The 15,192-nt window shown below is 38.8% G+C and overlaps 2 protein-coding genes across 8 annotated transcripts in view; both read left to right on the forward strand.

Moving 5' to 3' along the window:
- CAMLG (calcium modulating ligand) overlaps positions 1 to 2,179 on the forward strand; it is an 8,340-nt gene extending 6,161 nt beyond the window's left edge. The window contains exon 3 of one of the 2 annotated variants that reach the window (XM_082378999.1): positions 1,564 to 2,179. In XM_082378999.1, coding sequence (XP_082235125.1) covers positions 1,564 to 1,755 — 192 coding nt within the window. In that variant the 3' untranslated portion in view covers positions 1,756 to 2,179. Of the gene's footprint in view, positions 1 to 1,537 lie in introns of both variants that reach the window. The other variant, XM_082379000.1, reaches the window with a different exon arrangement.
- A 4,714-nt stretch (positions 2,180 to 6,893) lies between these two features.
- The window catches only part of DDX46 (DEAD-box helicase 46), a 63,874-nt gene continuing 55,575 nt past the window's right edge, over positions 6,894 to 15,192 (forward strand). For all 6 annotated transcript variants that reach the window (XR_014241126.1, XR_014241127.1, XR_014241128.1 and 3 more), the window contains exons 1-3: positions 6,894 to 7,084; positions 9,319 to 9,507; positions 10,806 to 10,949. Coding sequence is in view for 3 of the 6 variants with exons in the window: in XM_082378908.1 (XP_082235034.1) it covers positions 7,068 to 7,084; positions 9,319 to 9,507; positions 10,806 to 10,949 (350 nt within the window). In the remaining 3 variants the exon portion in view is untranslated. The remainder of the gene's footprint in view (positions 7,085 to 9,318; positions 9,508 to 10,805; positions 10,950 to 15,192) is intronic.

Consider the following 15,192-nt stretch of genomic DNA (forward strand, 5'->3'; position numbering starts at 1 on the left):
GTGAACACCCGTTTATGCTTACCACCTAGATTCTGTAGTGAACATTTCATTGTATTTATCATATATTCACCCAATTTTCTATCCATTTTCAATACATCTTTTTTTAATACATCTTTTTTTTCTTGATGCATTTCAAAGTATGTTGTAGATGAAGACATCAGTAGATTTTACCCCTACACATTTCAGTTTATATATCAACTACAATTCAGTGTTTCTTTATGGTTCTTTTTAGTTATTTTGAGGTAAAATTTTCATACAGTGAAATGCTCTAGTCTTTATTATACCATTTAATGAGTTTTGACAACCTGTGAAACCCAAATCCTTTAAGATTTAGAACATTACTGTCAGGAAGTTCCATCATGTCCTTTTCCAGGCAGTCCCAACTCCTGCACCATGAAGGTCTGATTTTCTTTTTCCCACTGTAGATTAGTTTTGGTTGTTTTAGTACTTATTTTAAATGGGATCATTCCTGTATGTACTTCTTTGTGCAAGGCTTCTTTCATTCTGCATCATATTTTTGATAGTCATTCATATTGTTGAGTGCATAAGTAGTTCATTCTCTTTCTCTCTCTCTCTCTCTCTTTTTTTTTTTGCTGAGTAATACTCCATTGAGTGAGTATATCCATTAATTTGTCTAATTACCTATTGCTGGATGTCTTGGTTGTTTCCAATTTTTGGTTAATATGTCTAAAGCAACAAAGAACTTTCCTGAGTGGGTTTTTTTTGTGGACATAGGCTTTGATTTCTGTTGGGTAACTATAGCTTTTTATATTTAAAATGTTTTGAACCATGTGATTGGATTTGGTGATACCAAATCAATAAATTAAATGAAAATTCAGCCTTGAATCTCTTAAAGAATGAGACTAGAAAATTATATTAGGAAATAAATGTTCAGTGATATTCTGCTGCATATGTAAACAAATGTGAATTCCTTTGGATGGCAATTAGGGCTGACTCTACAGAATGTTCCTTTGATTCTGTTACAAATTATTCACTGTCCTCCAGTACACCTATCACTCTTCTGACTTTCGTTGTCATGAGACTTAACCTTACAATAAGATTTATCCTCTCACTTTTGCTCATCTTAATCTTGCTCATTCTTAAAGGCCTGCTTTTAATTCCACTTCTTCTGAAATCCTTCCCTGTGCTTTACTTATATGTAAAACCCTGGAGTAATTTCTGTCTTCTTTGAGCCACTATAGCACACGTCATCCATGTCGTTCATTTAGCAATTATTTATGTCCTGTCTGGTAATGCTTTTCCTGTTTTTGTCTTGAGCTTTTGTATGTATCTTAAATTATTATTTATATCTTGCCTCCAAGATAAGACTTTTTTAAAAAGTTTTGATAGCAAGAATGGTGTCTTTTCCCTATTGCCTAGCAGTTTGCTGCTTTACATATTATATGCTCAGTAAATGTTTCTTCATATATTGTTGATTGATATTTTGAAACTTCATTAACAGTTTTGAAATCAGTTAGGCAAAAATAGCAGCACTGATGTTTTTATAGAGCTTAAGTAGTCTTCTGAAAGCTGTAAGATTTATTGAAGTCTTTCTCTATGCAGGGTGAAAAGAAGATAAAGACAACAGTACTAACAGCTGCACTTCTATTATCTGGAATTCCTGCTGAAGTAATAAATCGATCAATGGATACTTACAGCAAAATGGGCGAAGTTTTCACAGATCTCTGTGTCTACTTTTTCACTTTTATCTTTTGTCATGAACTGCTTGATTATTGGGGCTCTGAAGTACCATGAAGCCTGCAGAACTCAGAAAGAGAAGCTTACAAAAAAAAATTTCTCTTCTATATTGCAGTGACTCTAAAGGAAGCATATTGGTTTACACCTTTATGAAATTCTTTTACTTTTTGAGGTTGTAAAACCACTTGATTAGGAATGGAATGGCAGGTTCCCTGACTGGAAAGGGTTGAGTTTGTATTAATACTGATGTGAAGATTAGAGTACCAATGTCAGTAATCGATTTTTCTTGTTTAATTAGAATTCCTAGTCTACACCTTTCCCTAACTTCTCAGATTTGTAATTCCTCTTTGAGAGCTGAGCTAGTGCTTTTAGGAGAGCAGATGAATGTCGTCTCAGCCAGTCCCAAGGACTGCATCTTGTATTTGTATTGTTCTGTCCTGAGAAATGGAGCCATCTTAAAAATAAAATGTAAGAAATTGAATTGTCTAGTGTTAAGTTTGCACATTTTAACTTATAAGGGCTGAATAAGGTAGCCAATTTTATCTTTTCTCGTTGAGTCAGTATCTTAATTTTTATTTCAGCATAAATATTTAATGGAGGAAATGATTAAGATTCATACATGTGAAATTAAAAGGTATTTATGAAATCTTTATTAATTTTAATTTATGAAAAATTTTATTACCAAACTCAGAATTGGAAATTTTTACTGTTGAGTTTTAGATTTTCAGAAGTATGTTTTTAAAGCAATAAGCATAGAATAATTAGATATAAAAATGGAATTTGAAGAATTGACTGACGTATTCAACCCAATAGCATAAATACCCTTTTAACTAACGTGGTAACACTGTCATATTTGGAAGGTTTGACTTAAAAGAGTATAAAGCATAAGTGTTTTATCACTTGGTATTACATTTCCCTAGTTTTTTTGTATCGTCTGTTTGATTAATTCTTGTGATATAGACTTTTTTTTTATTACTCACAAAGTTTTTTTATTTTGAACCACAGTGATGGAGAATAAGTATAACAATTTAAGTCTATTCGTTTGACTTAGGGTAAGATTACAAGCACACATTTTTCCTAATTCCATACAAATCTAATATCCAGAGGATTGGATAGTATTCTTGAATTTGTCACACTCTCCCCAATCCCTGGGAAGACACTAGGGATTTTCAATTGCACATTTTATTTCTTCCATTTTGTCACTTTACACATGCAAAGTTTTAGTAATTGTAGGTCATTATCAAATTTATTTCAAAGAGAAGACATGAGTATTTGCTTAAGCATGTTGAATAATATCAAATGGAAATGCAGGTTTATTAGTGTTTGGAATAATTAAGAAGAATTTTTTTTACTTAGAAATTTCAGGGAGGGCTTCCCTGGTGGCACAGTGGTTAAGAACCTGCCTGCCAATGCAGGGAACACGGGTTCGAGCCCTGGTCCAGGAAGATCCCACATGCCATGGAGCAACTAAGCCCGTGCACCACAACTACTGAGCCTGTGCTCTAGAGCCTGTGAGCCACAACTACTGAGCCCACGTGCTGCAACTACTGAAGCCCGCACGGCCTAGAGCCCGTGCTCAGCAACAAGAGAAGTCACCGCAATGAGAAGCCTGCACACTGCAATGAAGAGTAGCCCCCGCTCACCACAACTAGAGAAAGCCCGCGCGCAGCAACAAAGACCCAATGCAACCAAATATAACTAATAAATTAATAAAAAAAAAAAAGAAATTTCAGGGATTTGAAATGTTTATGAGTTAAAACTAGATTGCCAAGAATGGTTGTTGAGGACTTCCCTGGTGGTCCGGTGGTTAAGGCTCTGCGCTTCCACTGCAGGGGGCGCGGGTTCTGTCTGGGAAGTTCCTCATGCCGTGAGGTGCAGCCAAAAAAAGAAAAAACAACAACAACAAAGGATGGTTGTTGAGAGGTGACATCTTTGACCAGTAGATTTTTAGTCTTATTAGCTGTATAAGCGGATGTGTGTACACACAGTTGGTGTTAAAAACAGCAAGAGGGTTATGAGATTCAGAACTAGGTTAGTTAGAATCAAAATCTGCTTTGGAAGCCAGGGCAGTTTGCTAAATAAGTGATGTATTGGAGACATAGTAGACTATAATTAACTTCTTTCACCTCTGCTAATAGATAAAAGTAGTTTCTTCAAGGACATAGAAATGCTGTGAACTTACCGTAAATATGCTGTGGGCACAAAAAGCCAGTTAGAATTGTCATGTGAATATGTTCTCTTAAAAGGGAGTTAGAGGTACTTCCCTGGTGGTCCAGTGGTTAAGACTCTGCACTCTCAGTGTGGGGGGCCGGGGTTCGATCCCTGGTCAGGGAACTAGATCCTGCATGCATGCTGCAACTGAAGATCCTGCATGCTGCAACTAAAGACCTAGGGGAGCCACTAAATAAATGAATATTAAAAAAGAAAATAAAACTATTAAAAAAAAAAAGGGAGTTAGAAATGAAGTATCTTGGAAAGAGCTCTGGCCTGGGTATCAGATGCCTGGGTTCTGGTTCCAGTTTAGATTCCAAGAAGATTAGTGATCTGGGATTAAATTTGTTTCCCATGTCTCAGTACTCTCCCTTAAAATCAAGAAATTTGAATAAGTGATTTAAAAAATCTGTTCCAGCTATATCAATTTTTGCATGGCCTCATCCAGTTCCTTGGCTTCAAATACCATATACAGAAACTCCCTGAGTTAGGGTGGTTTGACTTACAATTTTTTGACTTTATGGTGATGTCAAAGTGACACATTCGTGGGCTTCCCTGGTGGCTCAGTGATTAAGAATCCGCCTGCCAACGCAGGGGACACGGGTTCAAGCCCTGGTCTGGGAAGATCCCACATGCCGCGGAGCAACTAAGCCCATGCGCCACAACTACTGAGCCTGTGCTCTAGAACCCGTTAACCCCAACTACTGAAGCCCACATGCCACAACTACTGAGCCCTCGTGCCATAACTACTGAAGCCCATTCACCTAGAGCCCGTGCTCTGCAACAAGAGAAGCCATCTCAGTGAGAAGCCCGTGCACCACAACAAAGAGTAGACCCCACTCGCCGCAACTAGAGAAAGCCTGCGCACAGCAACGAAGACCCAACGCAGCCAAAAATAAATAAATAAAATAAATTAATTAAAAAAAAAAAAGTGACACATTCGTTAGAAACCGTGCTTTGAATTTTGAATTTTGATCTCTTCCTGGGCTAGCCATCTGCAGTATGATACTCTCTAGTGATGCTGGGCAGTGGCAGAGAGCTGCAGCTCCCAGTCCATGATGATCCACTTAAAACCGTTCTGCTTTTCACTTTCAGTATAGTATTCAATAAATTACATGAGATATTCAACACTTTATTATAAAATAGGCTTTGTGTTAGATGATTCTGCCCAACTGCAGGCTAATGTGTGTGTTCTGACACGTTTAAGGTAGGCTAGGCTAAGTTATGATGGGTAGGTTAGGTATATTAAAATGCATTTTCCCCTTGCAGTGTTTTAAATTTACGATGGGTTTTATCAGGATGTAATCCCATCCTAAGTTGAGGAAGATCTGTATTATACATTCTATAAAGTGCTTATGACCCTTATCTCTCCAGTCTCTATTTCTCCTTTGAACTCCAGACTCATATATTTCCTTTCAGCCATTATCTCCTTCTGGATATCTAGTAGGCAGAAACACTGATTTTCTCTCCTTTTCCCACCAAATCTGCTGCACCCAGGCCTTTTTCATCTCCACAAATTCACCACAATCCAGAGTAGCTCTGTTCAAAACCTGGGAGTCATCTTTATTCCTCCCTTACCCTTGCAGTTCACATCCATTTTATCAATTAGTGTTTGGAAAGCTGCCTGTGGAATACATCCAGAATCTGACCACTTGTCAGTGTCTCCACACTCCTTACCTTCAGCCCACATACAAGCAATTTACAATGGCTCTCATACCTGACCCTCATTGGTGTCCATTCTGTCATATATTGGCTCAGGCCTTCCTTACCCTTGGCATGGTCTGCCCTGCAGCCACAGGTGGGCAATAAATCACAGAGGAAGAGCAGAAGCCAGTCTTAGAGTCTTAAACTCGTTGGTTTCATTTTTTAAAAATTCAAATTTATCGAGGTAAGATTTACATACAATAAAACACACCAATTTAAAGCATACAGTTCAGGGAACTCACTGGCAGTCCAGTGGTTAGGACTCCACGCTTCCACTGCAGGGCCCCGGGTTGGGGAGCTAAGATACCGCAGGCTGTGGGGCACGGCCAAAAAAAATAACAATAAAATAAAAATAAAGCGTACAGTTCAATGAATCTTGACAAACATCCATGCAATGACTGCCACAGTCAAAATATGGAACTTTTCTAACATCCTTATGTGTAAGAACATAAAATAGTACAGAGGCACGTAAAGTAAGTGAGAGCCTGTCCCCAACTCCTTTACAGCTTTCTGCTAAAACAACTGAACATTGCAGCGTAAGTTCCACTAGGCGAGTCGTTCTTCGCCTTGACCGGACTGTACTTCACAATCACCTGGGAAGCTTTAAAATTCCCAATGCACTGGAAGCACTCCAGACCAATCAAATCAGAATATCAGAATGGAACACACGCATCCGTATATGTATTTTTAAGCTCCCAAGCGCAGGCAATGTTGAGAGCCATTATCTTGTGTAACGTATTTTTAGCTCTTCGTCCTCTTCACCAAGTTAACTCCTACTCAGTCTTCAAATCATACCTCAAAGGTCACTTCCTTAGGGAACTCTTTTTCTGAACCCCTTTCCTATGGTAGAATCTCTTTTCTGTTACATTACATCTGCTTATGTTTTTGTTAATGCCTATATCTGCCACGAGATTGAAAGCTCGTTGGAAGGTAGAACATGCCTGACATGTAACAATATGTTTAAATGAATGCATGTAGAAATGATGAGAGTGAATGGAGATGTTTGTAGCATCGCTTAGATGTCAGTACACTTCCTGGGACAGCTCGGGGTTGCTTATGGCGTTTCAGTGCCCGCTGTAGGAAAGACCCTCCCAGGGCTTGCATGGCTGAGGCATCACCCTCTACCTCACCAAGCCTAGGGGGCTTCCGCGGCTGTGCAGGGAAAACCCGGCCGAGGCAACCTCTTTAGGCGCAGCCGGCACTGTGCGGCCTCCAGCCGAGAGGGGGCGCTGTGGAGCGATAGCCGCTTCCGGCCCGCTTTTTCCTTCCTCCTGCCGCTGGCGCCAGCACGTCCTGTTTTCGTTGGCCGCGTTCGGATAGTGCCTGCTGCTGTGGCTGCTGCAGCTTGTTAGTGCTGCTCCTCGCCCGGCGTGCTGAGGGCTGTGCGGCCTCTTACTTTGTCCGGTTCTCCTGCGCGTGGTCCCGAAGGGCGCCGCTTTCCTGCGGCCTGCGGCATGGGCCGGGAGTCACGGTGAGGCGGCGCGCTGGGCGTGCGAGCGGGAGAGTCTCTTCCTCAGGCGGGAGTCGAGGTGGCCGCAGGGTCGGGCCTGGCTCGGTGCGGCCCCACGTGCGGCCAGCGCTGCCCGCGGCTACTAGAGGGGCTGGGGGACCTCGGCTGAGGCAGTGGGTGTGCTTGGGTCGGCGGCGGGCACAGGGTTCCCTTGCACGGCCATCGGCCGGTTCGAGTCCTTGGAGCGGGAACACACCTCCGGGACTTCGACTACATCCCGCCATTTCCGCGGAGCTTACCCGTATAGCCTCAGTCAGTAGCGATCCCAGTTAAATTTCTCACCACTTCGCGTTTGCAACATTTCTTTGGCCCCTGTCGCTCTCTAGTTTAGTTTTTTGTGCGCGTGTGGTATTTTCTTAACTGAAAGGAGCGTGTGGCCAAACATTTTTACATCGCCTACTATACTACGTGACTAGGTTTGTTTTGGGCTACAATAAATGCTTGTTGCATGGGCATTTATTTCGCACATAGATTTAAAATTTCTTTGTTATGTGTTTTTTATCCTTTTTAAACTGAGAACTGGGAGGTCTTATTAGAACTCTGATATCTCTTCAACATTTCAGATTGTTACCTGGTTTGGGACCTTGAGATTTTTATCTTAAATGTGCGTATTTGCTTAATGTTTAGCTGTGACTGAAAGATCATTTATATCTAGGATATAAATAATAAGTAAGTAAGGTAATAGTAGTTTACTGAGGTATAATTAATATTCAGGGAAGTGGACAACGCTTAAGGGTAGAGCTTGGTGAAATTTAGCTCATATATAAGCCGTGTAACCATCACCTGGATAAAGAGTATTTCCATAACTACAGAAAATTCGTGTAAAGGTCATTTAAATCTCCGTGAAAGCATTGCTGTTCATCTGGCCACCCAGACCAGAAACCTGGAAGTGATATTTGTTTGACTGGTTCTTCTCTCTCGCTGCCTACATCCAGTTAGATACTGCACCCTGTCACCATTCCTGCTCTCCCTGACTTAATTCAGGCCCTAATCATTTATTACTCAGACTGCTACACCTGCCTCAAGTTATCTTCCTCTGATCTTGCTCTCCCAGTTGATTCCACACTGCAGCCAGAGTGACACTTGTGAAATTAACATAAGATTATGTCATTTCCTTGCTTTCATGTCTGTTGGTTCTTACTGCTTCCAAGATGAAGTGAGACTCTTCAGCACAGCCTTTAGGGCCCTTCCCAGGAAGGTCCTTTCCATCTCTTCGGCCTTCTCCCCCACTTCTCTGCCTTGCCTTGCTTGTGTACTAGATTTGCTGTTGCACTTGACATTTAATTAGTCATTAAAATGTCCAGATTTTGACACTTCTCAACAACTCTACACATGACATTCTGATCCAAGCCAACGCTGTCTCTTACTTGGACGATTGCTGTAGCATTCTACCTGTTTTCCCTGCTTCTGTCCTTGCCTTTCTTTGGTTTGTTCTCCCCTCAGCAGCCAGAGTAATGCTTTAAAAATAGTAGGGAGGTTATGTCATTCCTCTGCTTAAAATCTTCCAGTAGCTTCTCATCTTTTCTCAAAGTAAAAGAGAAAGTCCTTATAATGGCATATAAGGCTCTCCACATTTGGCTACCATGCTGTACCTCTGACCCCATCTCATGACACTTTCTCTCACTCATTCAACTCCAAGCACATCTGGTTCCTTGCTGTTCCTTAAACACACCAATCAAGGTTCCTTTTCAGGGTCTTTGCACTTACTGTGCCTTTTGCCTGGAAAGTTTCTCCCTCACATATCTCCATGGTTCCTTCCTTTACTTCCTTTAAACCTCTGAAATGGCACTTTATTAGGCCTTCTCTAATCACCTGGTGTAAAGGAGCAAACTTCCTACCTCCCACTGTCTCTCTTTTTCCTTTACTTTCATCTGTTTTTCTCCGTAGCACCAAATACATATTGTATACTTACTTCTTTACTTGCCTGTCCTCTCTTCCTTTACCAGAATGCAAGCTGCTTGAGGCCCAAAGGCAGGAACTAGGTCTCTTTGGCTTACTGTCCTTCCTTCTTTTCCAGGACAGTGTGCTGTAGCAGAAGAGTTCATTCTTTCCCCCTAATTTTAAAAAAGTTTACGTATAAGAAGTCCTTTCAATGTTTAATTTATCTGCTGAGATTTTTTTTAGAAAATAATAAAATAAATAAAATGTAATAGAAGCTGTGTTTGCTAAGCTTAATCTTTAACTTAATAATCTAGCCACTATCGGAAGCGATCAGCATCACGGGGACGCTCTGGAAGTCGATCTAGAAGTCGCTCACCCTCAGACAAAAGAAGTAAACGTGGAGATGACAGAAGGTCTAGAAGCAGGGATAGAGATAGAAGGAGAGAGAGATCTCGTAGCAGGGATAAAAGAAGATCTCGGTCAAGAGACAGGAAGCGTCTGAGGTAAGACATTAATCTCCACAGGACTCTTGTTAAATTGGACCTTCTCAGCTAAATCAGGCTTCTTCAAAAATTTTGGACTAGAATTTAGTGGCCCTTTTGCAGGCCCTCTGCTTTACCCCAGCTTGTTTGATTAGGTACAGAAGTGATTTGCCTAGAACAAAAACTTACAGTATTTTTTTTTTTCCCTTTCCACTGTCATTTTCAAACAGTGAAGTAAAAGCTAAGGTAATATGCCATCAGGGGGGTTCTAGTCTAATCCTGTCCCAAGAAAGCTGACCCCTGTGTTCAGAGCAACCGCTAGAGCCGACAGGAGAAGGAAACAGGGCAGAGCTATCTCCATACTCTGTTTGAAACTATTTTAAAGAACTTTTTTAGATTTAACCAAAGAACATCCTAATTTTTTTAAACTTGATTAAATATTCCATGGTACCACCCAAGCAGCCATAACTTTTCTGGAGGTAGAAAACAGTCTCTAAATAAAAATAATCTTCCCCACACCAAAAAAAGATTTCTAATAAAGTTTCTCATTAAAATGGGAAAGAGGACAAGGTTATACAGGTGCTGTGAACTGATCACAGAAAGAACTTTGACTTTATCTTTTTCAGACCTTGGAAGGAGAGATTGCCTAAGTGTCACCTGGTACTTAGGGAACATACTTACCCGTTACAATGTGGATAACGCTAACTTATTCAATTTTATATTATGAGGTACCAGGAACAGTTTCATACAATTCAGTCAAGTACTTGTTAAGTGAAATTGGTCATTTAAGATTTGGCCTTTGACTTTTTGGTGTGAAAGAATCACAAGATTTTAGAGCAAGAAGGATTTTGAGATTATTTGGTGAAGTCTCCATATTTTACAGATGAGGAAACTGAGACCCAGAGAGTTGATCTGCCCTATGTATGTCACTAATTAGTAGCACCAGGGTAGAAATTCTTGTCTCTTAATTTTTCATATCTGTGATCTTTCCACAGCCCCATTCTGCCCATCCTTATACTTAGGTTTCGGCTGTCTTTGAAATTTAGATTTTCTGCTATAGGTCATAAATTTCAAACAGCTCTTGTTACATATTTCCTCTGTTTTTCACCAAACATCACTTTGAAATTAGTATCATTTATTTCATTGACCACTTGTAAGGAATGGCTTTACTTGTTCCCTGTTTAGCTGATTTGATAGTTAATTGAAATCTGTCTTTAATAATGGTAATAATTAAGAAGCTTCTTTCAACATGAGGCAGAACCATGGTCTGAAGTAGACGTTCCACTTGGTCATAGAATAAATGAAGTGTCCCCTTTCAGGCGTTCCAGAAGTAGAGAGAGAGATCGAAGTCGAGAGCGAAGAAGATCTCGAAGTCGAGACAGGAGACGTTCGAGGAGTAGAAGCCGCGGCCGGAGATCCCGATCCTCCAGTCCCGGCAATAAAAGCAAGAAAGCTGAGAATAGGTAGGTTGGGAACTGACTCTCTTCCCTACAGTTTTTTAAAAAAATTCTTTATAAATACTGAATTTGGCTGCTGCCATTAGCTGTTAGCTGAATTATTTCAATAGGTTATAAAGCTTGTAATGCTTTTAGAAAATGCTAGATTCTATTAGTTTTAACACTCATAATGCATTGTTCTTTTATTTAATATCTGCTATTAATGGTCAGAAATGCATTTTATATACATCTTTGTGGGAACTATGTTTTTTCCTTTGAAATTATTTTCTTGGCATTTCCGATGTTGATTGACAAATAACTTTTTTACTCATGGTGTGTATTGCTGAATTGCTATTCATAATGGGTGAACTTTGCTTTTGTAAGTTAAATGTACCTGTTTCCTTAAGATGTTAGTACCATTCAATTTTGAGATATTATTTATGTCTATTGGACATAATACGTTTACTCTTTTTGTTTCTCTTGTTAGTGGTTTGTTCTTTGCCTATTATTGTTTCTAAAGTGGTGTCATGGGATGTATGGATTTGTTCTGTGTTCTCTGTTTTCTCCATATTAGTTAATGAGGATTTTTGCCATGTCATTTATTATACTTTATAAATTTTACTTTTATTTTGTCAAGGTCAGTGTAATAATGCCCATTGGGATTATTTTAAATTTTAAAATATAAATGCAGAGAAATGAGTGAAATATAAACATGCAGCTTATTAAATAATTATAAAGCAAGATCCACGTAACCACCACCAAAGTCAAGAAATAGAACATTTTCTGTACCCCCGGAAGCCCTCCATTTCCCTTCTCTAACCCAGCTCCCTCCTTCCCTATATAAAATCACTCCTGACTTTTGTGCTAGTAATTTATGTCCTGATTGTTTCCTTATAGTTTTACGACCTGTGTGTATAACTGGAAAAAGAATAGTCTAGATTTATATGTTTTTAAACTAACTTTACATGAATGAGTCTTGTCTTCTTTTGTGTTTTTGCTCAACATTGAGAGTTATCTGTGTTGCTCATAACAGTAGTTTATTTTTATTGCTGAATATTATGCTGTGGTATAAATATACCACTATTTATTTATCCATTCTACTGAGATGGATGTTTGGGTTGTTTTAACTTTGGGGCTATTATGAACATTTTTGTATATATATCCTAGTATACGTGTGTATGAGTTTCCCTTGGGTATATAACTAGGAGTGAAGTTACATGGTCATAGACTAAACATAGCTTCATTTTAACTAAGTAATCCGAAATGCTTTCCAAGGAGTTTATACTAATTATACTTCCAGCAGTATATGAGAATTGTATCCCTCCATACCTTTGCCAGTATTAGGTATTGTCAATCCTTTTAATTTTTGTTTATTTGTTAGACATGTAATAGCAATATCATTGTGGTTTTAATTTGCATTTCCTTGATTACTAATGAAGTTGAACACTTTTTCATGTGGTTCTTGGTCATTCAGATTTCCTCTTTTCTAAAGTACATGTTTAAATGTTTTGCTCATTTTCCTATTGGGTTGTTTCTGTCGTTAAAAATTGATTTATAGGGGGTTTTTGTTTTTAAATATTCTGGATAGTTGTTTTTTGTCATTTATGTGAGGGGCAGATATATTGCTCTGGTTTGTCTTTTTACTCTGTAATGATACTTTTGAGGGACAAAGACTTAAGAAAGAAGAAACATGCATAAAATGAAGAAAATTAATAAGATGATAGAGGAAAACCTGACAAGGCAGTGTGCAAAAAGAAGATTATAGGCTATACTCAGTCTAAACATAAAGGATTAGCATGCTGCTTTTAACAATATATAAAAAAGATAATACAATCATAAACTAGTTGGATTTATTCCAGGAATGGAAGGTTAGTTTAACATTGGAAAATCAATCAGTATGATCCTCTACATTAATAAGATTCAAGGAGAAAAGTCTTGGTTATCTAAGTAGATTCAGGAAAAGCATCTTATTAACTTCAACATATATTGATGTTTAAAAGTTCTTAGCAGACATGAATAGAAAAGTATTTGATAAACTGATTATAAAATTAGGAATGCAATGAAAAATATGAAAGTGAAATTAAGAAAACACTCCCGTTTACCATTGCAACAAAAAGAATAAAATATCTAGGAATAAACCTACCTAAGGAGACAAAAGACCTGTATGCAGAAAATTATAGGACACTGATGAAAGAAATTAAAGATGATACAAATAGATGGAGAGATATACCATGTTCTTGGATTGGAAGAATCAACATTGTGAAAATGACTCTACTACCCAAAGCAATCTACAGATTCAATGCAATCCCTATCAAACTACCACTGGCATTTTTCACAGAACTAGAACAAAAAATTTCACAATTTGTATGGAAACACAAAAGACCCCGAATAGCCAAAGCAATCTTGAGAACGAAAAATGGAGCTGGAGGAATCAGGCTCCCTGACTTCAGACTATATTACAAAGCTACAGTAATCAAGACAGTTTGGTACTGGCACAAAAACAGAAATATAGATCAATGGAACAGGATAGAAAGCTCAGAGATAAACCCACGCACATAAGGTCACCTTATCTTTGATAAAGGAGGCAAGCATATACAGTGGAGAAAAGACAGCCTCTTCAATAAGTGGTGCTGGGAAAATTGGACAGGTACATGTAAAAGTATGAAATTAGAACACTCCCTGACACCATACACAAAAATAAGCTCAAAATGGATTAAAGACCTAAGGGTAAGGCCAGACACTATCAAACTCTTAGAGGAAAACATAGGCAGAACACTCTATGACATAAATCACAGCAAGATCCTTTTTGACACAGCTCCTAGAGAAATGGAAATAAAAACACAAATAAACAAATGGGACCTAATGAAACTTAAAAGCTTTTGCACAGCAAAGGAAACCATAAACAAGACCAAAAGACAACCCTCAGAATGGGAGAAAATATTTGCAAATGAAGCAACTGACAAAGGATTAATCTCCAAGATTTACAAGCAGCTCATGCAGCTCAATAACAAAAAAACAAACAACCCAATCCAAAAATGGGCAGAAGACCTACATAGACATTTCTCCAAAGAAGATATACAGATTGCCAACAGACACATGAAAGAATGCTCAACATCATTAATCATTAGAGAAATGCAAATCAAAACTACAATGAGCTATCACCTCACACCAGTCCGAATGGCCATCATCAAAAAATCTACAAACAATAAATGCTGGAGAGGGTGGGGAGAAAAGGGAACACTCTTGCACTGTTGGTGGGAATGTAAATTGATACAGCCACTATGGAGAACAGTATGGCGGTTCCTTAAAAAACTACAAATAGTACTACCATACAACCCAGCAATCCCACTACTGGGCATATACCCTGAGAAAACCATAATTCAAAAAGAGTCATGTACCAAAATGTTCATTGCAGCTCTATTTACAATAGCCAGGACATGGAAGCAACCTAAGTGTCCATCATCGGATGAATGGATAAAGAAGATGTGGCACATATATACAATGGAATATTACTCAGCCATAAAAAGAAATGAAATGGAGGTATTTGTAGTGAGGTGGATGGAGTTAGAGTCTGTCATACAGAGTGAAGTAAGTCAGAAAAACAAATACAGTATGCTAACACATATATATGGAATCTAAGGGAAAAAAAAAGGCCATGAAGAACCTAGTGGCAAGACGGGAATAAAGACACAGACCTGCTAGAGAATGGACTTGAGGAGATGGGGAGAGGGAGGGGTGAGATGTGACAGGGTGAGAGAGTGGCATGGACATATATACACTACCAAATGTAAAATAGATAGCTAGTGGGAAGCAGCCACATAGCACAGGGAGATCAGCTCTGTGCTATGTGACCACCTAGAGGGGTGGGATAGGGAGGGTGGGAGGGAGGGAGATGCAAGAGGGAAGAGATATGGGAACATATGTATATGTATAACTGATTCACTTTGTTATAAAGCAGAAACTAACACACCATTGTAAAGCAATTATACTCCAATAAAGATGTTTAAAAAAAAAAAATTAGGAATGCAAAGGGCATAAACACTTTTGAAGAACAAGTTATGAGGGCTTGCACTACCAGGTATCAAGACTTGTCATAAAGTTATAGAAATTAAGAGTGTTGCTTTATTGTAAGGATAGACAAGTAGATCACTGGAACCATATAAAGAACTCAGAATCAGATCCACACATATAAGGTCATTTGATAAATGACAGTGGTGACATTGTAAATAGTAGGAAAAAGTTTTTCCAATAAATGGTGTTAGGGACATTT

The sequence above is a fragment of the Balaenoptera borealis genome (assembly GCF_965194805.1).
Source record: "Balaenoptera borealis genome assembly, chromosome: 2".
NCBI lineage: Eukaryota > Metazoa > Chordata > Mammalia > Artiodactyla > Balaenopteridae > Balaenoptera > Balaenoptera borealis.